General features: G+C 54.9%; 3 protein-coding genes across 6 annotated transcripts in view; 1 reads left to right on the top strand and 2 right to left on the bottom strand.

Annotated features, from left to right (window-relative positions):
• Zhx3 (zinc fingers and homeoboxes 3) overlaps positions 1-1,049 on the bottom strand; it is a 174,334-nt gene extending 173,285 nt beyond the window's left edge. The window contains exon 1 of the mRNA XM_063248344.1: positions 951-1,049. The gene's annotated coding sequence lies outside the window, so the exon portion shown is untranslated. The remainder of the gene's footprint in view (positions 1-950) is intronic.
• Positions 871-17,322, top strand: Lpin3 (lipin 3). 4 transcript variants are annotated; one of them, XM_063248349.1, is made up of 21 exons: positions 871-1,017; positions 4,515-4,573; positions 4,760-4,953; positions 6,343-6,438; positions 7,394-7,647; positions 7,829-7,912; positions 8,430-8,550; positions 8,713-9,061; positions 10,016-10,115; positions 10,234-10,394; positions 10,725-10,818; positions 10,893-10,962; positions 12,262-12,354; positions 12,428-12,471; positions 13,124-13,262; positions 14,187-14,335; positions 14,547-14,633; positions 14,865-15,017; positions 15,186-15,300; positions 15,388-15,491; positions 15,652-17,322. In XM_063248349.1, the coding sequence occupies exons 3-21, from the start codon at positions 4,762-4,764 to the stop codon at positions 15,794-15,796; spliced, it is 2,550 nt and encodes an 849-aa protein (XP_063104419.1). In that variant the 5' UTR covers positions 871-1,017; positions 4,515-4,573; positions 4,760-4,761; the 3' UTR covers positions 15,797-17,322. The 4 variants fall into 4 exon arrangements, with proteins under 4 accessions (XP_063104419.1, XP_063104421.1, XP_063104418.1 ...); XM_063248348.1 differs by adding an exon at positions 2,687-2,795 and having other exon boundaries at positions 1,003-1,017; positions 4,515-4,953; XM_063248350.1 differs by lacking the exon at positions 871-1,017 and adding an exon at positions 2,687-2,795.
• Positions 16,831-23,306, bottom strand: Emilin3 (elastin microfibril interfacer 3). Its single transcript, XM_013150421.3, has 4 exons — positions 22,633-23,306; positions 21,391-21,513; positions 20,071-20,294; positions 16,831-19,813 (listed from the first exon to the last, which is right to left on the bottom strand). Exons 1-4 carry the CDS (start codon positions 22,797-22,799, stop codon positions 18,012-18,014), a joined length of 2,316 nt encoding a protein of 771 aa, XP_013005875.3. The 5' UTR covers positions 22,800-23,306; the 3' UTR covers positions 16,831-18,011.
• Positions 23,307-24,147: the final 841 nt, after the last annotated feature.

Below are 24,147 nucleotides of genomic sequence, written 5' to 3'. Positions count from 1 at the left end.
CCATTCCGTGCTCTAGTCCTCGCCGGCGATGCAAGAGGCGGCAGATCTTCCCATCTGAGGCCCAGCCCTGCGCTCATGGGGCGCACATCCCTGAGCTAAGCTAGAAAACAACGCTTGACGGACTGGGTGAGAAGGCCGGTCACCGTCTGCCCTCTGCTGGTCAGAGGTGGTACTGAGCTCACGCTGGGATTAGACCGAAGAGTGGGGAGAAAGGAACGGGGAGCAAGGCATTTATTGCGCGCCTGCTGTATGACAGACATTGTGCTGAGCCTTGGAGCATAAGCATGACCGTGATTTGCTCTTACGGCGTTCAAATTCAAATAAATAAGAAGATATTCAGGGCTGGGGATGTAGCTCAGTGATCGAGCGCTAGTTAACATGCGTGCAGCCCCGGGTTCCAGCCTTACCACCGCAAAAAAGTCAATCAACTAAATCAATTAAAATTTTAAGAGACTGATATTAATCAGTCTCTCACGTAAATACGGAATTACAACCATGGGCTGTGAGCATGATTGTCCAGAAAGAAAGCTGTCCCTGAACGGGAAATTGGAGCGCCACGCACCTCCCAAGTCTTTTTCATGTCAACTTGAACACCATGCAAGGTGGTCGCCCCTCTAACAAAGCAGGAAACGGGCTCAGATTGGAGAAAGGATTTGCCCCAAGGTCACAGAGCGAGCTGGAAGCAAATTCAGGAGGATTTAGGTCTGCTGGATTGCAGAGTGCCTCCGCCCGGCCGCCCGGCAGGGGAGCAGGGGGGTACCCGCAGGGACGCCGCACCTGTAGCAGCCCTGCGGGTCCGGGTCTCCGGCCTTGGGCGCGGAGGCGGGCGGGGCGGGGCCTTTTCCGGGTGGGCTGGGACCTGGGCGGGTTCCACCCTGCTGGTGGAAGGGGCGGAGCCGAGCGCTCACCCAGTCCCGGGGGAGGCGGAAGCGCTGGCCCAGCGCGCTCACCTGTCGGAGCCGTGCGCACAGGTAGAGGCGGCCGCTCCGCGTCTGGATCCGGCGGGCAGCCTCCCAGGTAGGGCCCGGCCTGGGCCAGGGAACTGGTGACCCTGACCCCTCCCGCCGTGTCCATCTCCCCCGCCACTGAACTTCCTTTCTGTGTGGTCGTGGGTCCAAGTGCATTGTAGCCGTCAGCTGGGAACGCCAGGGTGGAGGGGCCGACTTCCTGCCTTTCCTTCCGCGGCCCAAAGGCGGGCAGAACGTGGAATCCAGAGAGGAGGTGCCTAAGTGGAGACTGGCCCAGCTTTCCCCCAGGGCGTCTGTGTGACCTTGGAGAACACTACCTCTCTGGTATTCCGTCCTCCGTTGCAGCGCAGGGTCTGACCCTTTCCCAGACGGCCTTGAGACCCCGGGAATCATCTGGAGAGCTGGGGTGGTGTTCCTTAAAAGTGGTTATCCAACCTAACCCATCTGGACCTCTCAAATCTGAGGCCCAGAAGGGTTGAAAACCCATCTACGGCAGTTGTTCTGGCTCCCAGTGGTAGAGCTGTGAACCACCTTGGGAGGCCTGCAGATATGTGCTGAGTGGAGGTTGAGGCTTGGACAAGGCACCCTGAAAGACCTGCCTGGAGCCCACCTGCTCATGTTGCAAATAGTGGGGCCACGGTTGTGCAGAGCAATGACTAACAGGGACAGTGAGTGCATCAGAGACCAGGGCCCTCAGGGCCAGCCTGGGGGTGGGGCTGCCATGATGCCCCAAAAGATGCTTCTGCTCCTGCTAGGTGACACATGGGCATTCATTACACAGCGGAGTTTTATACAAATGATCTCATTACTCACATATACTCAATAAAATCACCAACGAAGACTGAAAATAAGACTCAGAGAGGTGAGGTGACTGGTCCAAAGTCTCAGCTAGTATCTGGCATAATACAGATTAGAATCCAGGCTGTCTTGTGTCCTGACTCTATGCCCTGCAGCAACCCATGGTCTGGGGACCTGGTAACAAGGCTCTGAACTGGGACAGCAGGAAGAAAGGAGGCTAAGAGCAGAGGATCTAGAAGGGCAGGGAACCAGTAAGCTCTGGTCTGGGCTTCCAGGGGACAACGATCAAGTGTTGATTTTAGACTTGTTCCTTGGAAGGGAGCCAACAGAGTTTCTCATCTGGTGAAGACAGAGGAGGAGGAGGAAGAGGAGACAGCTGAGCCCAGGGAAAAGAATGTGTCCTCCAGGGTGGGTAGAGGTAGAGAGGAGGAGTCCGAAATGTGGAGCAGGCAGGTGAGGTGGAAAATCCCACTTGTGGGAGAGGGGAACAGAAAGAGGAAAGAATTCTAGACTCCTAGGACATTTGAGCTAAAAACAGTGTCAATTGAGGTCTGTTTCATAGAAAGGAAACTTAAGACCAGCAAGTTACTTGCCTGAGAAACTAATGAGTGGATCCGAGTCCCCTAGGTGCCCATCTCTGACGTTATCTCTAGTGGATCAGTGGTTCTCCACCAGGGGCAATGTTGCCCCCCTGGTAACATTTATAATGCTTGGAGGCAATTCAGTTGTCACAATCTGGAGTAGGGGATCGGAGGTGCTTCTGGTATCTAGTGGGAAGAGGCCAGGGATGCACCCTGCACAGCAGCCCACAACGAAGAATTTTCCAGCACCAAGTGGTAGCAGTGCTGAAGCTGAGAGATCACTAGAGCAAGCTGGCCCTGCCGCCATCCTCTTCACTCCAGCCTTTCATCCCTCAGCAGGGCAGACAGCTCAGACACGGGCCTCTGCTTGCCAAGATCCTGGCTCTGCTCTGCCTTTCCCATGGAGTCCAGGCAGAGCGCTTTTGTCTCTGGAAGCTTGCAGCACACAGTAAGTAGGTGACTCACAGATGAAATAATTACTGAATCTGAGTGACACGTTAAGGATTATGTCTTAGGATATTGGGACACACGGGCTCAAATCTTTATGTCAAGATGACTGTAGACTTTGAAGAGTTTCATTTTACTTCCCTGTCACTTCAGCAGTTCAGATTGCTTATGAAGTTCTGGCCTGGACTGAAGGAATGCACTGTTTGGTTTGCCATCCCAGGACAGGAAGGGTAGCAGCATTGCCTGAGTAGGTCATTCAGACTCTTCTGAGAGTACGCTTTGGACTGTGAACACTAAGACAGTTTTTCTCAAACATTAAAGGGTACAGCAGCATCTGAGGATCTTGTGACAATTCAGATGTGTACTCAGGGAGGTTGTGTTAGGTCCAAGTTTCTATACTTCTAACAGGTTTCTGGGGAAGATACTGATGCCGCTGGACCATGGACCGAATTGCGGACCAAGGCATCACAAAGAAGGCTGTGGGCTGGGCTGCCCTCTCTAGACAGCTGTTGTGTGATTTGGGGACCATAGACTATAGGAACCAATGGTATGGAGTCAACAGACCTAGACATGAGTCACCAACACACATGCATAACACAAACACATCTGGGCCTTATTAGCTTAATAGAGCTTGGATAAACCACTTATTGTTGTGAAGGTGATTTAGCTACTTTGAGAGGTGATCTTACATGGCAGGCTGTGTCCTTCAGTGATTCTGATGATACAAGGCCTGAGAGAGGACGTGCCCTGTGGACTTGGGATAGTTCTGATGTCCAAAGGTGCAGCAAGTCACTGGCCTGGACACCAAGGCAGGAATGATGAACCCACGTGGGGCACCATGCCAGCTTGGAGGGCGCTCTTATTATAGCCTGGCTCCAGTGCTGCCACAGTCGCCTGCTTCTGCTTCACCCAGCCCTGCTTGATGTGGGAGAGCTGGAAGGACCAGTCTGGTTGGGAAAGAAGCAGCTTCTGTCCAAGCCCTTAGTGTGGGTTCAGGGACTTCCTGGCTGAGTCTTGGTCCAAACTGAGAACTATGGCCTGAAGATCCTGGGTTCAGGCTGTGGACATGATCCCACCAGGAAAACTAAAAAGGAACTTGGAGTTTGGAGCCTTGTTCTCCCAGCTGTCGGAGATGTTCTGTCTTGGCATCTGACCCAGAAGTAGGGCTGAGTGGGGGCTTAGCTCCACGGGGTACCCCCACTCCTGATCCCTCACAGATTAGCCACAATGGCTCAGCAAGTCTCCTTCCAACCCCCAGAACTAGAAGACAACAAGACAGCAGAACACATTTCTAGATGGACAAGCAGAGCCACTCTCCTACTCCCTTCCTTTAGGGTTGTCATTCATTACCCAGCAGGGCCCTGGGGCTGATTTTTCATGGAACGGCCCGTCCTTGCCCAAACTGTGCTGTCTCCACAATTTGAATCATCCCAATGCTTCACTCCCCAGTCTCTGGATGTGAACCACAGAGACCTGGGCTTCAATCCTGGGTCCTGCCCTCACTAGATGTGAGATCTTAGGCACATCATTCCACCTCTCGGAGCCTCAACTGGCTCCCTTGTAAACAGGAGTAATAACACCCACTCGCGTGGCCACACAGGGTTGTTGTGCAGATTAAATGAGCCATGCCCTCTGAGCCCCACAGTCATTACCGTGAGTCACAGCATTTAGAAGCTCAGGCACCCAGGTATTGTCATACCTTGTGCCTTTATTTTTACAGATGTGGGGATCAGCAGTTGGAGAAGGAAACCTGCTGTCCAGCAGCCCCACAGGAGGCCGGTAGGTGAGCCAGGGCTAGACCTTTGTCTTTGGAACATCTCACATCCCACGGCTGTGTACGCAGAGGCATTCTACTCAGCCAGGATACAGCATAAACCGTGGCGTCTGGATGACCAGGCTGCAGAAGGGTGAGCCCTCTAAGGGGGAGTCTTCGTCTTCAGCGCTGCCTCTCTCTGCCACAACCAGCCATGAACTATGTGGGGCAGCTGGCAGAGACGGTGTTCGGGACGGTGAAGGAGCTGTACCGGGGCCTGAACCCTGCCACACTCAGCGGAGGCATTGACGTGCTGGTGGTGAAGCAAGTGGACGGCTCCTTCCGGTGCTCGCCCTTCCATGTCCGGTTTGGCAAACTGGGCGTCCTGCGGTCTCGGGAGAAGGTGGTGAGTCCTCTGGCTGGCCAAGTGGCCACTGTGAGATGGTGGCTTAGTTCAGTTTTGTTTTTGTTTTTGTTTTGTCTTTTTCGTTTTTATCGATACCAGGGATCGAACTCATGACTGCCTGCTTGCAAGGCAGGCGCTTATGCCGCTGAGCTAAATCCCCAGCCCCTCACTTTTGTTTTTTGCCAATACTGGGGATTGAACCCAGGGCCTTTGCCCTGAGCTATATCCCCAGCACCTTTTTATTTTTGTCATTTAGAGACAGGATCTTACTAAGTTATTAAATTGCCCAGGCTGGGTTTGAATTTACAACTTTCCGCTGCAGTTCCTCCCAGAGTGGTAGGATTTCTAGCATGCACTATCACACCTGGCCCTTTTGCAAGGTGGGCTTTTAAAAACAGGACGTCTACTTCTGTCCCACCTCTCTTAGGTGGACATCTGACCTTCCAGCAAATTTCTCTTCTGTATTTTCATTGGGAGTCTGGGGGTGGGCCCCTGGGAGGATCCCCATGTTTCCGTGGAAGAGGCCGGGTGGGGCAGACCAAGTGCTACAGTCGTCTGACCTGGCTGCGTTAACTAAGACCTCACTCTTGTTCTTAACTCACTTCATGGCTCTGAGCACAGTCGCTTCACCTGTGCAAATGTATGTGCTCTCACCGCCTCATCATGGTGGGATGGATTGGGAGAATAAACAGGGACACTGATCATGCTGTCTCAGGGCCAGACATGTGGGGACATGCCAAGGTTAGTTCCTCTCCCTTGTAAACCCGCATGGTCTTTACCAGGCTCAGGTGAACACAGTAGAGATTTCTGTTAGCCCCACAGTCCCGTGTATGGGCCCACATCTCCTGTATGTTGAGGTGACTGTGAACTATTCAAAATGCTTACAGGAAAGCGTAGCCTATGGGAGACAGTGTACTTCAGAAGTTGAGAGTTTGGGCTGCAGACTCAGGTTTTCTGGGTTCTTAGATTCCCTGGCTGTGAGGCTACTTCCTTACAAATAGTTGAACACCTCCTCCCCACCAGCTTTGGCTTCCTCATCTATGAAATGGAGATAATAACGGAAGTGACTGCAAGAGGTCATTGTGAAGATTAAAGAGATAATTTGTGCAAAATCCCACACAGGGTGCCCAGTAAGCAGTGATTCTCACCTTTGTGCATGTGGTTAACAACCTAAGGACTGGAACAAGATAGATCATGCCACTGTGCTTGTGAGGTATGGGGAGGAGAGGAATGTGGAAACCAAGTGACAAGCAGCCAGGTGTGCTAAGGTCTGCACTGGAAGGTTTCAGCAGGGCAGAGCTTGGAGCAGCAAGGAGCTGTGTCTTCAGTGGACTAGAGCGTAGGCATGGGGGCCTGCGGATGGACCGTGCATCTCCCTCCACATTGCAGGTAGACATTGAGATCAATGGGGAGCCGGTGGACTTGCACATGAAGCTGGGGGAAAATGGGGAGGCCTTCTTTGTCCAGGAGCTGGAGAGCGATGAGGTGAGTGCTGCCATCCAAGTCTTTAACTGCCCCATCACAGGTTCCCCCTCTGCATGGGACCTTGGGATTTGTCACTGTTCCCACCCTTGGAAGTACCCCATTGGGAGAGGTCTGATGCAAGGGCATCAGCTGGGGCTGACTTTGAGGCCCTGCTGGCACTATTTCTAGGTCTCCGAAGAGGGGGCATCTGAGCTGGCCCCTGAGGGACACCCAGGAGGCCCCCTCTGAGGCTGGGCAGCTTGCAGAGGAGAATGGCAATGAAGAATGGCTGGGGGCTGGGAGGCATAAAGTCTGGCTTTATGCCTTGTCTGGGTCTGGTGCAAGGTCTGTGCAACCGGAACACAGAAGTGCGTGGGTGGAGGATGAAGAAGGGTTTCTGTGAAGGAGAAGCAGGGCCCAGCACAAGCCAGTGGACGAGCTGAAACTGTTTGACCTTACAAAGTACAGTCAAGCCCCTGCTGTATGCCAGAGATTATGTAACAGACTCAGACAAGGGCTGACCCCTGCCTTCAAATAGAGTTTCTGGCTAGTATAAGAGATAGATACGCAAACAAGTCATAGACTTACTTAGTGTCTGCAATGAAGGAAATTAGAATTGGGGTTAAGAATAGTCAGGGCAAGCTTCAGGGAGGAAGTGACATCAGGCAGAGTTTTAAAAAATTGGTATTATTTATAAAAGACTTGGGCCAAGGAGGAGATGAGAGGCAACAGTCATGTTTCTGGCTGGCCTTCTGGGGTGGTGGGTGGCTCCCTGAGTTTGGGGCTGCTTTACTCTCTTAGGGAGCATTGTGGTGAGCTGTGGCTACAAGGCCATGCTGCTGATGCCTCTGCCCAGTGTCCACACCTGTTCTCCTGACTCTAAATGAGTTTACTGCAGGGCCTGGGCCTCTAGTAGACCTCAAGTTGCCTGCAGGTGGTGGCATCCGCCTCAGCTCTGCTGTTTCTTGCTCCACAGGAGGAGGTGCCCCCCCGCCTGTGCACCTCACCCATCCCTTGGGGGGGCCTGTCTGGCTTCCCCTCAGACTCCCAGCTTGGCACAGCCAGTGAGCCTGAGGGCCTTGTCATCGTGGGGCGAAAGAAAAAGCGTCGAAGGAAGAAATCCAGGCGAAAGGAAGATGCAGTAGCAACTGAGTCTAGTTCTGAGGAGCTGGAAGCTGGAGCTGAGGGTGAATTGTCCCCACTGAGAAAGCTGAAGCCAGAGTCCCCAGGGTGAGTAGGCACCTGGTGAAGGCTGTGGTGCAACCTGGAGGTGCAAGTACAGGTTCTTCTGTGAATGCTGTATGACTCTGGGCTTTGGTCACTTCACCTCCCCAAGCCCCTGATTGTCCAGACTCCCGTCCCCTGCCTGGTGTGTCCTACCCTGTTGGTAACTTTCTTTGTGGTCCTTCAGCAGTGCTCAGTTGGAAGAGGAGTCCTCACTGCAGTCCAAAGATATCTACCCCTACTCTGATGGCGAGTGCCTCCCCCAGGACAGGTGAGTGCCCAGATGGGCTGCAGGCTGGGTCTCCAGACCCAAGTCTGAGTGCCTCCTTCTGATGACTAATGACTTAGAACCCCTTATTATGTTTACTGCCCATTTGTATTTCTCTGTAATGTCAATCCTTTGCAGGTTCTTAAAATTGAAGTAATATACACATAACACACAATTTAGTGTTTTAATCAGTCCAAAGTATTCAGTTCAGTGGCATTAAGGACAGTCAGGATATTGTACAACCACCACTACTATTGAGTTCTAGAAGTTTGCATCACCCCCAAAGGAAACCCTATGCTCATTAAGCAGTCACATCTCGCCCTCATTTTTTTTCTTAAACTAGATTGTCTTATTTTTGATTTATAGGAATTCTAATATAATGTTTATAGCATTATACTTCTTTGTGTATCTTGCGTTTAACACAGACACAAATACGGTGCATACTTTTCTCTCAGGCTGGGCTGGGTGGCCAAGGGTGGGTTAACTGGGACAGGGAGGTCTTTGAGTATGTTTCCTGCAGCCTCTCATCAGGTGGGCTCATATTCCCTAAGAGTGACTCAGAGTTGGAGCTGCGGACACTGGAATCCAGTCCCTTGAGAGCTGAGTCCCACATGCAGTGGGCCTGGGGGAGGCTGCCTAAGGTAAGTTCCTCTCTGTAACCCCCAGTCTCTGCCTTTCAGGGGCTCCCTGGCCTCTGTGGGTCAAGATTGGAGTGATTGAGACTCCAGCCACGTTCCTTGAAGCTTTGTGGGGCATGGAAGGGAGGCCAGCTCCAGCCCATAGCTTCCCCTGTTTGTTTGAAGGTGGCCAAAGCGGAGCAGCCTGAGTCCTCGGTGGTCCCTGTAAGTGGCATTGGAGCAACCACTCCTCTCCAGAGAGAACCGAGCACCTCTTCCCCCTCTGTGGCTGGCCTGAGCCCTTTGGGACCTAAAATCCCACAAACAAGGGACAGCGATAACTTGCTTCAGGCGGATATGGAGTCCCCCTGGAGGAAAACTCTGGTGGATCCCCCTCAACCCTCCCCAAAGGGTAAAGAAACAAAGGCTCAGAGCTCCAAGGATGCAAACCTTCCTCCTGCTTCTAAATCATGGAACTGGGCCACTCTGGAGGCCCCTGTTCCCCCTGGGCAGCCAGAAGTCTCCAGGGGGAAAGGTGAGTGCTGGCTGACCCTTCACATTACTTCCTGGTCTCATGTTACCCTCCAGGGGGATTTGGAACTTCAGGTACACTCTGAGAACCTACTGTGCACCAGGAGCGAGCTATGCTTGGTGCCAGCTCTCATGGTGCTTACACAGTTCACTGGGGGAGACAAACAACACACATGACACAGCAAGAGCATGACATAGGCCATGTGGGGACAGAGCAATTAGTTGGAATGGGGATTACTTAAGTCAAGTGATCAGGGAAGACTTCTCTGAGCAGGAGATACTGGAGTCAAGTCATGTATGATAAAGATCTGGCCAAGCAAGGAGCAGGCAAATCCTAGGCAGAGGAAACAGCGTGAGTCAGGGCTCCCAGGCAGGAGTGAGGTTTCCTGTCTAGGAAGGATGGTTGGTAAGTCTTGAGTGAGGAGGGGAAGAAGATTGTTATAAGAAGTCTAGGAAGTGAGAAGAGATGGACCATTTCCAGCTCATAGGCTTGGATTTACTTAAGAGTGGTGGAAGGTTCTTGGCCTGCACCACCCAAATCAATAGCCACTGGCTTTTATGTAGTTTTTAAAAATTAAACAAGCCAGGCATGATGGTACATCATGGTCCCAGCATTCTGAGAGGATAAGACAGGAGAATCAAAAGCTTGAACCCAGCTTGGGCAACTTAGTGAGACTCAAAAGATAAAAAATTGGTGTGGATACAGATCCATGTCCTGGGTTCAATCTCCAGTTTGAAAAACATTATATGTACATATAGTTTCTCTGTCTCACATCAACCCTGTTTTAAGGGTTTTCAGTAGCCATGAATGGCTAGTGGCTACCACATTGGACAGTACAGACATGGACCATTTCTATCATGGCAGAAATTTCTATTGGACAACACTGGCTGGGGAGTCACAAGGCAAGGGGACATTGCTGTTCATAACTACTGGCATGTGCCCTTCCTCTGTCCTTAGGCTCTTTGAAGAAAAGCCAGCACTTGGGCCACAGTGACATCTACCTGGATGATTTATCCTTCCTAGACTCTGAGGATGCAGCTCTTTACTTCCCTCAAAGGTGCTGGGTTTTAGGTGCCAAGGCCCCTGGGGGCCAAAGGTCCATGTCAAGAGACTGGGAAGAGTGGGAACCCATTTCTTCTTTGTATTTATATCATTGTCAACACCTTTGCCCCCAGCAACTGTGGGCTGGGAGCTAGGAGGTGGAGTGAACCCTGCAGCCAGAAGCTCCTGGGGAACCCCAGCTCTGAACATGTACCAGAATCCACGCCCGACTCAGCCAGCGTCATAGCACTGTCCCTCTGTGGTGGATTGGCTGACAGCCGGAACATATCCCAGGGTATGTTTGACCAAGAATGGAGCCCTCCCAAGGATCAGTATGGAGCCCAAAGGACAGGCGACAGCAGGAGAGACCTACTGAGGAGACAAGGCGAGGGCAGCTTCCCTGCCATCCTCTGCCCAGCTGTGCTGGCCATTCCCAAGTACCGGAGAAGCACATGCTTGCCCCAAAGCTGTGACTTTCCTGTAATTCCCAGGGTGGGAGCAGATGTCAAACCCAGATAGGGAGGACCCCTGCCAGATGTGTGGTGGAGCATGGGAAGCTGTAGTTAGAGGGAGATAGCAGGTCACATGGAGTATACCAGGCTCATCCTTCGTTCTCTGTGCCCAGAGAAATTCAACCAGCACATCGTCTCCTACCAGGATCTCACCAAAAACCCTGGGCTCCTGGATGACCCAAACCTAGTGGTGAAAATCAATGAGAAGTAAGTAGGAGGCTGGGGCTGCTGGTGGCCCAGAGTCACCCACTGTGACTTCAACACCCATCGTGTCTCTCTAGGCACTATAACTGGGCTGTGGCTGCCCCCATGGTCCTCTGCATGCAAGCTTTCCAGAAGAACCTACCCAAGGTAATGGTTAGAACACCACTGAGGCTATAGCTTGGAATTGAGGGGCCCTTAGCAAACAAGTGAAGAGATGAGCCTGGGATCTGCAGCTGCTGGCTGCAAGATTGACTCAGAGAGGGGAGACGGAGGTCCCCAAACCTACTCATATCTCATGTGTGCAAAGCTCCACCTTTCCAGGTTTCCTGGCCATGGTGGATCCTACTGGACTTGGACTTTATTTCAGAGGGTCTCAGGACAAACCAGAGGGTCATAAACATCCAATAGATGCCTAACCTAGGACATGCCTCCAATAGGGAGATTTTGGGTCTGAAGGGAGACAGGTCCCAACCTTTACCTAAGACTACTTTTCCTGGCAGGGCTGAGGGGTGCTTACTAGATTAATCAGCACACATTTGTTAAACACCTGCTATGTGCTAGACCCAGACTGGAAGCAGTCATGAACCACACAGAAACTGTCCCACCCGCTAGGAAGACGGAGTTAATTAAAGAAATCACCTAGATCAGTATAAAATTCAGCTGAGCTCTGGGAAGGAGAGGCCTGGGGTGCTCTAAGAGCCTGTTATGGAGGGTGGGTTACTGAACCTGTGCTCCATGGGCAGACTGGAGGGTGAGCATACCCTGAGAAGTTTGGAGAAGGGAATAGCATGTACAGATGCCCAGAGGTGGAAAAGGCCCAGCCTCTTGATTCTCTTCCACAAGCTCTACCTGGCCCTCCTGGGCCACTGGCCCCTCATTCAGAGGACAGTGCCTTATTGGGCATTGCCAGCCTGTGTCTGTCCCTTTTGGGAGCTTTCTAGGGCTCCACTCTGGCATGAATCACTGTTTTTGGTTAGGTTAGGCTTAGCCAAAGAGCTTTACCAATCAGATGCTGACAGCTAGTACCTCCTTTATGTGACACTATCTACCTTCTGAGAAGGCAGACTGCCCCTCCTTTGGTTGGCTCTCCTGTCTTATCCAGCATCCTGCATGGAATACCAGTTTTTGAGAAACTCCCAGAGCAGCACTTCCTTCAGCTACTCTGTGCAGGAGCTGACTTGTATTTGGTGGCCAAGAGGGGTCCGGGCTGGAGTTAGGAGGGCAGGGCTGAGGAGCAGGCATGGCCCTAGTCTCCTGTGCACAGCTTCATGAGTCACCCATGGAATTCCTGACGGCAGGTAAACGTGACTCCTCAGCCTGTGGATGGTGACAGTGCATTTATTCAGGGTTGATCCTGACTCTAGATTCAAGGGGGACCCATATGCAATGAAAGGAAGATTTGTGGGGTGCAGAAAGAATACTGCCATAGCCTCCATCTGCCCACAGAGCGCCGTGGACAAGCTGGAGAAGGAGAAGATGCCTCGGAAGGGTGGACGGTGGTGGTTTTCCTGGCGACGAAGGGATTTCTCAGCAGAGGAGGTGGGTGGTCATGGACACGAGGCGGGGCAAGCACAGGATAAGAGGCAGAACTCTGATGGATGTTCCTTCACAGCATGGTGTCCACAGGGAGAACTCGACAGCCAGGGAGCAGCAGGGGTGAGTTGGAGCTCCTGGCAGGGCTCTGCAGCTGGATCTGGGGAGGAGGACGATAGGGAGCAGAGGACATGGGGCAGTGCCCCTTCTCCAGCTGTGGTTGCTTCTCCTCAAGTCCTTCACTTGCCTGAGACTTGTCCATACTGCACAGATGGGAAAACTGAGATTTAGAGACATAGTAGATGTCCCCTAGCCAGGAAATGGGGAGCTGGAACAGGTGCTCAGACTCCTGGCCTGGACATGCAGCTGCCACTGTTAAGGAGAGGTGAGGCCTCTCTCTCTCTGCAGCCTGGATGCAGGGGTTGGATGACTTGGCTTCCTTTTTTCACCTCCAAAGTGACCTAGCCATCTGAGGTTGGGTGGTGCTTGACCAAGGATGGACTGGCTGACACCAAAGCATGGCACTAGGAATAAGTCCTAAGATGCATGTTAGGTGTTTTAGGTAAACAGCTCCAGGGCAGGTCCTGAATCTGGACATAACCAGCCAGCACCAGTGTCTGCCCTGCTCCCATGGTGGCCGTTAGAGGGGAAGGTAGTCTTTGGAAGGACCGGGACAAGCCCCAGGTTGCTCATAGGCTGGGTTGAGAGTAAACATCTACTTCATATGATGTGTCTTCTGCTGGGGAGGTGGCCTGAGTGTGGGTGCTGCCTGCAGGGAGAAGACTGAAGTCCTAAGCAGTGATGATGATACCCTAGACATCCCTGTGATCCTGGAGGCCCTCTCCCCACCACCTTCAACCCCAGCCTACACTCCAACCTACAAGAAGTCCCTCCGTCTCTCTTCTGATCAGATTGTAAGTGTGCCAGCCTTTCAGGGCCACGCTAAGGCACAGGTCACCAAAGGCCAGCATCCGTGCTCTGGGCATACTCCCTAACAGCTTCTACTTGAATACCGACAGAGACAGGGCCCTCACTTCTTCTATACCAACCCATATCTTTGTCAAATGCTTTCACTGAGACATCTACCTGCAGTGAATAAGCTGGTTCTGGGTGTGCCCTTGGAACCAAAAGAAACAAACGCTGATAACAGCCCTTCTGATTTGGGCAACCCCCATCCTCCAAGCTATAGTTTCCTAAGCTTGTAACCAGTGGCTCCTGCAGTAAGAAGTTTTCCTCTTGAGTGTGGCACCCATGTTGGAAATGTCCAGGAAGGTCTGACCAGTCTGGTACACGGTAGCTACCATCGATCTGGTACTCTGGGGCTCAGTTTCACCTTGGCATTGGCCAGGGGTTGGAAGTTACCTGGCTTTGGTAGACAGCTGCTTCCCTCATCCTGTATGGCCCACATAGAGGAAGAGGTCTCTTTAAAGAAATGTTCAGTCGAGTACCCTAGCTCCAGCAGAGGCTTCCTGTGATGATCCCACAGGGGGCCCCATATATAGAATGGGGTGTCTCCCTCTAAGAACAGCCCAAGCATTGGGATTGTCCTGGAAACCTGGAAAGGGAGTCACAGATTTGGCTTGTCTTGAGATTCACATCCTAAGAGAGAAAAGGTGGTGGTGGGGTCAGGGCTCCTATGCCAGCCCTGTGCAGAGCCCAGATCAGCATAGATACTCTCTACCCATGTGGGTCTGTGTGCATCTGTCTTTGGACCTTTTACGAATGGCCTCTGAACTGGGAGGAGGAAGAGAATGAGAGGCCACAGTCTGGGTGGAAAGAGGTAGATAATGCCTGGCCATGGCAGATCACAATCCCCTCACCCCTTTGCTTGGCCCCAGTGGCGCCTGAACTTGCATGAAGGTGCCAATGATGTGGTCTTCAGTGTGACCACCCAGTACCAGGGCACCTGCCGCTGCAAGGCCACCATCTACCTGTGGAAATGGGACGACAAGGTGATCATCTCTGACATCGATGGCACCATTACCAAGTGAGGCCCTGCTGACCACAAGGAGGGCGGGGAGGGTCTGGAGACTCACCCCTTTCTGTGTTGGGTGTGTGGAGAGGCAGGGGACTGTGCGGGAGGCCCTCCCTTCCCAGCAGGCCAGCCTGGGGCTGCAGCTGGGCCTATTGGGCCATGCCCATGGAGCATGAGGGCCATGTGGCTCAGCCTCAGAGTGGCCTTTCCTTTCTGACTGCAGGTCGGATGCTCTGGGTCACATTCTGCCCCAGCTGGGGAAAGATTGGACACATCAAGGCATCATTAGTCTCTACCACAAAATCCACCTGTGAGTGCTGGGATGGGACTGAGGCAGGGCCCCCCCGAGCTGCTCCTAGCAGGGACAGCAATTGAGGCCATCTCTTTCAGGCCTGATCTTGCCATTTTCCTTAAGTCTCCTCCCTGCAAAGCCCTCTGGACTTGAAGGCCAGAACCATAGGGTTAGGCTGGCCAAAGCCAAGGGGTGGGGTAGGAGTGGCAAGTCTCTGACAGCACTGGGCCACCTCATCCCCTCCCACAGAAATGGGTACAAGTTCCTCTACTGCTCCGCGCGGGCCATCGGCATGGCTGACCTCACCAAGGGGTACCTGCAGTGGGTGAGCGAGGGTGGCTGCGGCCTCCCCATGGGCCCCATCCTGCTGTCTCCCAGCAGCCTCTTCTCCGCCTTCCACAGGTAACTGCCCCCTACTCAAGCCCAGGGTCCTTGCGGGGAGGGACAGATGCATGGCCAGCCCAGTCTAGCGTTTGTTCCCAGGTGGACTGGGGCTGTCACCTGACTCTGCCCCCTCTGGTTGCTGCCCCTCCTCTGACCCTTTCCTGCCTGTGGCCATGGCTACTGCAGGGAGGTGATTGAGAAGAAGCCAGAGGTATTCAAGGTCGCCTGCCTGAGTGACATCCAGCAGCTCTTTCTGCCCCATGGCCAGCCCTTCTATGCTGCCTTTGGAAATAGACCCAATGTGAGTGTGCCCCCTAACCCGAGGCTGAGCCCCTCCCCCAGCTCCCAGGAGCCTGTTTTACCACCGTGTCCTCCTTGTTCCCCACAGGATGTCTTTGCCTATCGACAGGTAGGCCTACCTGAATCTCGAATCTTCTCAGTCAATCCCCGGGGAGAACTCATCCAGGAGCTCATGAAAAACCACAAATCCACGTGAGACCAAACCCTGGCACATGGCCCCTGACCTCTGCCTTGGTCCCTCTTGGGCCTCAACTTTATTCCTCTCCTTGGATCCTGAGCCCTCATCTACTGCGGCAGGGGCTAAGGTCTAACAATGACTCAGGCCCTCAACGCCACCCTGTTCTGCCTGCAGGTATGACCGGCTTAGTGAGGTGGTTGAGCTCTTCTTTCCACCTGTGGCCCGAGGCCCCAGCACAGACCTGACCAACCCCGAGTACAGCAACTTCTGCTACTGGCGGCAGCCACTGCCTGCTGTGGACCTTGATGCCCTGGTTTGAGCCACCCCTGGCAGCCCCTCCCTGCTGCCTGCTCTGGGACTGGGTGTCTAGAGGTGCAAAGGGTTGGGAAGCCAGTTGCAATAGGTTCTAGATCGCAGTGTGGTCTCGACCTGTAGCATGCTACTGCCTGGCATACTGGCACACTCCTGTAATCCCAGCTGTTTGGGAGGCTGAGACAGGAAGATTGCAAGTGAGTTCAGCCTGGGCAATTTAGTAAGACCTTGTCTAAAAAAAGGGTGCCAGGCTTGGTGATGCACCCCCTTAATCTCGGCACTCAGGAGGCTGAGGCAGGAGGATTGTTGTAAGTTCAAGACCAGTTTGGGCTGCAAAGTGAGCTCAAGGCCAGCCTGCATTACAATACTGTCACAAAAAAAGTTTGAAGATATATCTTAGCAAGTATAAGACCCTAAATTCCATTTCCAGCACTGAAAAAGCAAAGACTTTGTCACCTAAGCCCTTCCAGGGTTTGTGTTTGATGTGTCTGTCATTCCCGCCACTCTGGGACTTGACCTCAGCTCAACAGGTTAGAGAGAAGAATGCCCTGCTAAGACTTGAGGCCCATATGCACAGGGAAGAGAGTGTCAGTGGCAGCAGGGCAAGGCTGAGTGCCATCAGGAAAGAACACGGCGCTCAAGTCATACTCTTCTGGGACCCTGTACTCTGAAAAGCAACTCCTCCATACCCCTGCCCCCAGCTCCTAAGCCAGGCAGCCCTGCTTCCCCTCAGTGTGCCCTGGTAACAGCCCCAAGTCTGGATGCTCCAGGGAGCCTCTGAAATCAGGGAGAGAGACTCGGGTCCCATGAGGACTGAGGGAATGTGGCTTCTGCTTGCCCCACTGATGCCTGGGCCCTGCCCCAATCCACTTAGCATGTTCCTTAAGGGCTCAGACTCAAACCTGGCCATGGCAGGTGGTGTTTGCTGACCACTTCAGAGAAGTGCAGTGTGCAGCTGCTGAGAGGTCTCGTCTGAGGTGCAGGGCAACACCCCCAGCAGCCTTCCCTCACACTGCCTTTGATGAAAAAATAACACCTGTAGACTGGCTGAAAGCTTTAATCCAGATCCTGCCCTCCTCCCACAGCACCAGAGTGGAGGGCATAGCACCAAATGTTCAGAAACCAGAAGGCAGGGCTGTGGGGTCCTGCCAAGGACACAGGAGGCCCAAGCGACTGTGAGGGAAACCAGGGCTGACAGCCTCAGTACAGGTGGGAACTGCACGGGCCTCAGGAACACTTGCATTTTTCCATTTGTGCCTTGGTGGTTTCATACCTGAATTTCTTACCACTTTGTGATCATCTTGGCAGGACTGGGGTTTTGTAAGGGTGTTAAAAGCAAGGCCTGGCCCCTTTTTCTCCAGCTATGGCTTTCTCAGGGTCTGGCTTCTTTTAGGCTACACTTAGGACAGAGGTACTGACCTGGGGAAACAGAAGTGATTTTTTCCCCAACTAGGAAGAAGAGGACCGGTGCCCTGAAAATGTCTTTGGGAAAGGAAAAAAATAAACTGGGGTCTCCAGATTGTCTAGATCTAACTCTTTGCTAAAAATCTACAGCTGCCTGAACCCTCACCTTAAGGGAGGAGCAAAAACATAAAGAAAACTCTCATTTGGGTCTCTGTGCTTCCATTTAGCTCTGAAGGATGTGTGGGGAGCTGAAAACCTCTAGTGGCTTCTGGTCCTTGGTTCAGAAATGGCATCCATGAAGCTGCCGGGTGTGAGGATAGTTCCAGTGGGGATCACTTTCCTGCAGAACCCTCATCCAAAAAAAAAAAAAAAAAAAGAACCCTCATCCAGATGGCTATGGGTAGAAGCCAAGAGACAAGGCAACAGAACTCTCCAAGGGCTGACACAACCCCTTGTAGTGCAAAGGGAGCTGTGGACAGGCTCCTGTCTGACAACCGGCATGGAGGACTTACGCAATTGCTAACTCATGTGTCTAAAAAAGCAAGTTGCAGACCATGGAATGTGTGTTCTCTGAAGTCCATCCTAGCTTTCACGCATGACATCCTCGCCTCGATTGCTATCCTGCATTGTCTAGTTTGTGCTGCTCTGATGACCAGGACAGTCATACAAAGCTGGACTACAACCATTGGTCCAGTGGCCTCTAAAGTGGCAACTGGGTTGGTCCAGGGAGGCTGGGATGTGCAACTGGGTAAGATTGGGCTCTGGGATGATGTCCCCAGGGTTGAGGTGATCTGGGACTGGGATCCTCTCCAGCCTGCTTAGCCGGCTCGCCCTAGCCTTGCCTGCTCAGCCAACTGGGCCCGGCAGTCCAGCAGGTCATCTCGGAGGCGGGCGATATCCTCTGTGTGCTGGGCTAGCGTGCGATTCAGCTGGTCCATGTGGCCCCACAGGCCCTCCTTCAACCTAAGCGGCTCGGTGGGCAAGCTGTCCAGGCTGGCAGCCAGCAGGCTGAGCCTCCTACATACACCCTCCACTTGTGCTACCCGCTGATCGAAGTGGCCCACAGCACGCTGGAGTTCCTGGGCTGTGTCCTGGCAGCGGCTCAGCCCCCTGGCCACATTGGCCATACCAGCCTTGAGATGTGCCAGCTCCCCCCGCAGGTTCAGGACCTGCCTGTGGCCAGCCTGGAGCCTTGAGCCCTGGCTGCTGACCTGCTCCTGGATGCTGTGGACTTCAGCCTCCACCTTGCGTTCCCGTTCATCCAGGGATGTGTTGGCAGCTAAGAAGGCATCAGAGTACTGGCTGACGGAGTCACTGAGGCCTGTGAGCGACTTGCTCACTGAGTTCAGGTTGACCTTCAGGAGAGTGATTTCACCCTGGAGTGAACTGCCCGTCCCTTCTGCCAGCTGCCCCTGGACTTCAGCCACCGTGCCATTGAGCTGCTGTAGCAGAGCTGTGTGGCTGGCCACCTGGTGTAGGAGGGCCTCGCTCCGGCTCTGCCAGGCCTTTACCTCTGACACGAGGTTGTCCAGGGTGGCTGAAATGGTACTGGGGGTGCATGAGGTCTCCAAGGAGACCAGTCGTTGTTCTAGCACGGCCAGCTCTGTAGGCACGAGGGGCCGCACAGACCTGCCCAGTGGGACACTGTCGTGGTTTAGCTGTCCGATTAATGTTGCCAGGCGCTCCTCTAGGTTTTGCACACGCTCTTCCAACATGGACCCAAAGCCACCTACACCCCAGCCCCCCATCTCCATCCTCAGACAGCAGCTCCTCACTCCACTCTCTGTCCCATTGAGGGTCTCTAGGCCCTCAAGCAAGGTCTCTAAGCCCTGCCCATCCACGCCTCCGTCAAGCATGGCAGCAGAGAGATGTTCAAGCTGATCCCTGGCTGGAGCACTGGGGACCTTGTGGGCCTCTACAACGGCCTTCAGGTTCTTCTCAAGGCTCTGCACACGGGCACTGATCAGGGCCAGCTGACTGCAGCAACTGCCCCCACCAGCCACACTCAAGCCTTGCAGCTGAGTGCCCAGCTGGGCCAGCTCCCGGCGCAGGGCCAGCTCCCGGCCATCAAGGCTCTGGTGTAGCCGCAGGCTGGCCGCCTGGCCCTCCTCACACTGTCGCCGCACCTCCTGCACCCGCAGGTCGCACTCACTCTGGATGCCTTGCAGCTTCTGCTCAAAGCCGTCCAGCAGGCTCCCCCAGAGTCGCTGCAGCCGCTGGTCCACATATTCCTCCAGTAGTGCCAAGGAGGTCAGCGGGGATGGCGGGGCTTCCCGCAGCTGCTGCAGGTGGGCCTCGTGGCCAAGGGCGAGTCCGTGCACCTCATTCAGCAGCTGCACCTTGCTCCGCAGCGTGTTGCTCACTTCTGTTACCTTGCTCAGGATCTCACCAAAGGGAGGTGTGAGTGGTCCTCTTGCTCTGTCTCCTGGATCCACATGCCCCTCAGGGATGGCCGCAAAGCCCACAGAGGCAGCAGGAGCCCTGGGGACCCCAGTTAGCTTGTTGGGGTCCTCATGGCTGGCCACCAGGCCACTGAGGGTACTATATGCTTGTGCCAGGCGCTGAACATCACCTTCTAGGCGTTCCAAGCGCTCACCAAACAGCCCTAGACCTTTCCTTCCTGGAAAAGAGGATGAGAGACACCAGGAGCATCACTGGGCTGGCCCTCTCGGGGCATTGTGTGCCCAGGCCACCCGAGAGGCTTCTTATTCTAGGCCTACATTTTCACTGGGCACAACTTTGCACCAGCATACTCATGGAAGACAAACCCTCCCCAACCCTGCCAGAGCTCGGGAGCCTGGGTCAGTCCCCTCCCTGTCCTTGTCACTGAGCCCAAGAAACCTGGGCACCTTGGAGGGTATCCAGAGTTGGACTCACCATGGGGACTGGGGGCCGCTTGGCTGTAAGGAGGGGGCCTCGGACCTGAGCCCACCTGCCCTGAGGGAATCTGGGGTTCAAGATTCAGCTGGGGTGGGGCGGCCCCGTGATCCGTGAGGTGCTCGGGGCAGCTTTCTCCAGTGAGGCCAGGGCAGCAGCGCCAGGTGAGATCTGTCACTGTCTTGTAGCCAACCTTGTATTTGGGTCTGAGCACCGTGCGGTACCTGAGCCAGGGAGAGAGAGCGAGATCTTACACCTGTAGGCTGAGTCCTGTCCTCTGGCTGGCACTTGGGGTCAACCTCAGATGCCGGCATAAAGTTTGTTTCTTTCCCCCCCTCCACACCACCCTAAGAGTTTTCCCTTTTAGATGCTGAAGGTGAGAGAGAGTGGGGTGCAGCAGGCCTTTCAGGGGCCCTGAGGCTCTGAGTGGAGGATCCGGTTAGAAGCCCCATCCATCCTGTTGGTTTGGAAAGGAGGCTGGCAAAGATTTAGCTCCAATCCTCCCAAGACCACATGGGCCCTCTTTAGTTCATGTTGCCACAAGAAATTCCACTGGGGCTCAAAGTAGTACCTTAGGGAACAAAACTCCAAGCCCTCCCTTGTGGATGGGAACAGATTACCCTGGACCTGCGGCTAGTGGTCCCTTCCACTGCCTTGCAGCCATTTTTGACTCCCACGAGCCCCTCTGTAGTTCCTTCCACTCCTCTTAGCCTACTCTAGGAATCCAGCTCTGGTCACAGGCTGGCAGGAAGGCACCTCTGATTTTCAGTGGAGAGGGAAGACCTAAAGATACAGGAAAAGCTCACCAGGGGCCCTGCCTCACCTGCTCACCCACTGACCTAGTGGAGCTCTGTTTCCAGACACACACTTGGACCTCTCCAAGTGCAAATCCATGCATCATGTCTCTGTGTAACAACCCCCTCCATGCAGCTTGCCTTTCTGGCCTAAGCCCCAGCACTCTGGATCCCACCTCTCACCCTTAGGCCCCCTTCTTATGGTCACCACAGCTCTCCCTGCATCTGTCCTGGCCCCCTTGTGGTATCAACCATTGCCCAAGTGACCCTTGGTTCTCTCCCTCTCCCACCCACTGCCTCTGTCCCTTCCTCCTAGCTGGCTCCTACTTCCCTTGCCCCTCATCCTTCTGTGGCTGATCCCCTGCCATAACTTCAAAACCTAGGGGATCTGTGGCCCTGGCCCACTTGGGCTCAGGTGAGATGTCTGGAGTTCTGGAACTTCAGTAGAGGTGACTTTGCTACCAGCTAAAGCCAGAAATGGGGCTTGTGCACTGGGATCCCAAGCACATCACAGGGGTGAACTCACGTGACTGTCCCAGGGCACTTGGGCCCCCATCCACACTGCCGGAACTCAGCCTTTATGTAGCGCTCTGCTCCCTCCTGTAGGATGCAGGTCACATTCCTGTGCACAACATAGGCACAGAGGGCCCTACAAGGCAAAGTGGCCTGGATTATCTGGCCTGAGTCAGGCCCAATGGCACCCCTATCCTCTTTCCTCCACCTGTTTGTCTCAGCAGGGGGGACCAGAGTCCCATTTCTTTCCTCTTTTCTCCTTATCCCTGCAAGTCAGGGCCCTCACCTGCAATCCAGAGTATTCTGGGCCAGGCCCAGCTCCACTGCTGACATTCTGATCCCTGGGTGCCACTGGGCCCCGAGCCATACCAAATCAGAACCTTGGTCTGGCTGCCCTCCCAGGAAGAGACCACCCTGGATTTTCCCTCAGGCGCCTGCCACACCTCCCGCCCTCCACCACCTTCACTGGTTCCAAATGCCTCATCTTTGCCTGTGAAGTTCTGAGATCTCAACTGAGTGGCTTCTTTGAGACCAGACTCGTCCTCTTTTCTCCCCTGATGCACATTTTTTTTCTCACTTAGACCAGGTCTTGCACGCCTCCTCCAGGAAGCCTGCGCTGTCTGATGTGCCCTAGCACACTGTGTGTTGGCTACGGACAGGCACTCTCCCAACACCTCCCAAAGGGCTTGAGGGGACCACTGAGGCCACCTGCCACTTTCAGAAAAATGGGCCAGGCCTGTGGCGATTCCAGCAGCTCCATGACCTCCAACCAGCTTGGGGTTCCTTAGGAGTTGCTAGGACCTGGGTCGCCTCAGGAGAAGGGGCGGAGATCCGGGTGCACGGTTCCACCTCCTACCCTGACCGGCAGAGAGACGGGAAGCCTCGGCGGCACGGGGGAGCCCCGCGTGCTGCCCGCGTGCTCCCAGGCAGACCGCCCTCGCTCGGCTCCCTCCACCTGGCCCGCTGAGCCCACAGTTTGCACTCGGCGCAGCTGGAAAATGTTACTTCACTGGAAAGGTTTCCGCGGGCACTGCCAGGATCCCAGCCGCCGCGCCAGGCCCCCTCAATTTAGTTTTCTTCGCCAGCCCCGCAGCCTCCTGGAGCACGGCGCGCCCGCTCCGCCAAGGGCTCCGTCCGGGCACAGCCGCCCCACGCCCCGGCCTCGATGGCCCACCGGGGTCTGGGCAGGTGGGAGCGGCGGCGCGCAGCGTGAGCCCCGACCTCCCGCTTCCCGCCGCGCTCGGCCCGCGCTTACTTGTGCGGCCCCGGGCGCAGCCGGGGGCGCCATCCCGTCGTGTAGAGGCTGTAGCGGGCGGCGCTGGGCGGCACAGGCCGAGCGAGGAGCGGCGTGCCCTTGCCCTGCGCCCCCGAGAGCAGCGCCGCGACGGCGCACAGCCAGACCGGCAGGCGGCGGCGACCCATCGCGGCCACCGCGGCTCCACCTGGCCCCTGCCGGTGGCCCCCGCGGGTGTCCGCCCGCCACGCCGCCACCTCCGCTCTCCGGCCGGCTTCCCACGGCCACTCGCGGCCCCCGTAACTCGCTCGCTCGGCTTCCCGGCGCTAAGCGGTGGCTGCGTCCCGCCGAGTGGCCGGCGCTGCTCGTGGCTGGGGCCGCAGAGGGGAGGCGGGAGGCGGGCTCTGCGCGGATTAGCATAAACTTGGGCCCGCGCCGCTCTCCTCCGCCAGCCCCCTCCTCCACCGCCAGCCCCTGCCCCAGCTCCGAGCTGGCGCCCAAGGGGCCGCCTGCAAGCAAGCGTTAAGAAGGGGACAGCTCCCGGGTGGCGGGCGCGGGCCGCCGCGCCCTCGGAGGGCCCCCGGACACGCCCAGCTACTACCTCGCCGTCTCAAGGATGCGGGAGGAGAGGCAGAGATGCCGGCCCTGGGGTCGGCTGGGCAAGGGGCTCTCAGAGTACAGCGCGCCAAGAAACTCTGGTCTTAAAAGTCCGTGTGCACTCTGAGACCGGGGCCCTGGATGGTTGTGTTTTAGGGCGCACCAACACCACGCCCCACCGTCTTTTTGGAACTGACCCCAGGCGGTCCCTGTTGGTTGGCTGCATCTGCCACCTCACTCCTGGTTGTTTGGGGGTGTGGGCGAGATCTGATAGCCCTGTAGCCTCCTCTCCCCACCAACCTGTGCAACCCAGGTTGGTGGCCACACCGCCCCTCTGCTTCTCCCAGGACCAGTGTTGTTCCAGGCTCCATAAGGGATGCAAACCCCGGCATCTCTAGGGCTCCTCCGACGGGAATGCTCCACTGCCCTTCCTGGGCTCTGGCTCTGGTTTGTTATGAGTATATAGATGACGAAAACGTTCAGGTCTTGGCTGTGTTAAGCCAGGCTTCCTACACATTTTATTTTTGAGATTGATTCTTAGTATCCTGGAAGTGTTCTTTGTAGCTGCCCTCATTCAACAGATCTTGTTAACCTTCTAATCTGCAAGGTGCCTGTTGAATCCTGACTCTCTCTCAACAGAGTGGCACTTCCTGTTTTAGTCTCATCTACACAGGTGACAACAGCCATGTGTCTTCACACAGAGTCTGGCTGGTGCGCAGAATTCACAGGACTCCTGGCCTGCCTGCAAAGACCTTTCTAATCCGACTCAGAAACGTGAAGAAACGGCTTTTGGGTAAGGTGATGGTACAGGGATACTGGAAGGGGCAGCTCTGAAACCCACCTCCATGCCCTGCCCTGCTTCCCGCCTCAGCAGCTTGTGAGTTCCTGGGTACACATACCAGACCAAAGCCTTTCTCCTGGGCTTTGAAATGGTGGAAG

The sequence above is a fragment of the Cavia porcellus genome, unplaced genomic scaffold (genome assembly GCF_034190915.1).
Source record: "Cavia porcellus strain 051 isolate PalLab524CR breed Dunkin Hartley unplaced genomic scaffold, mCavPor4.1 scaffold_5, whole genome shotgun sequence".
NCBI lineage: Eukaryota > Metazoa > Chordata > Mammalia > Rodentia > Caviidae > Cavia > Cavia porcellus.
This window is presented reverse-complemented; position numbering and strand designations above follow the sequence as displayed.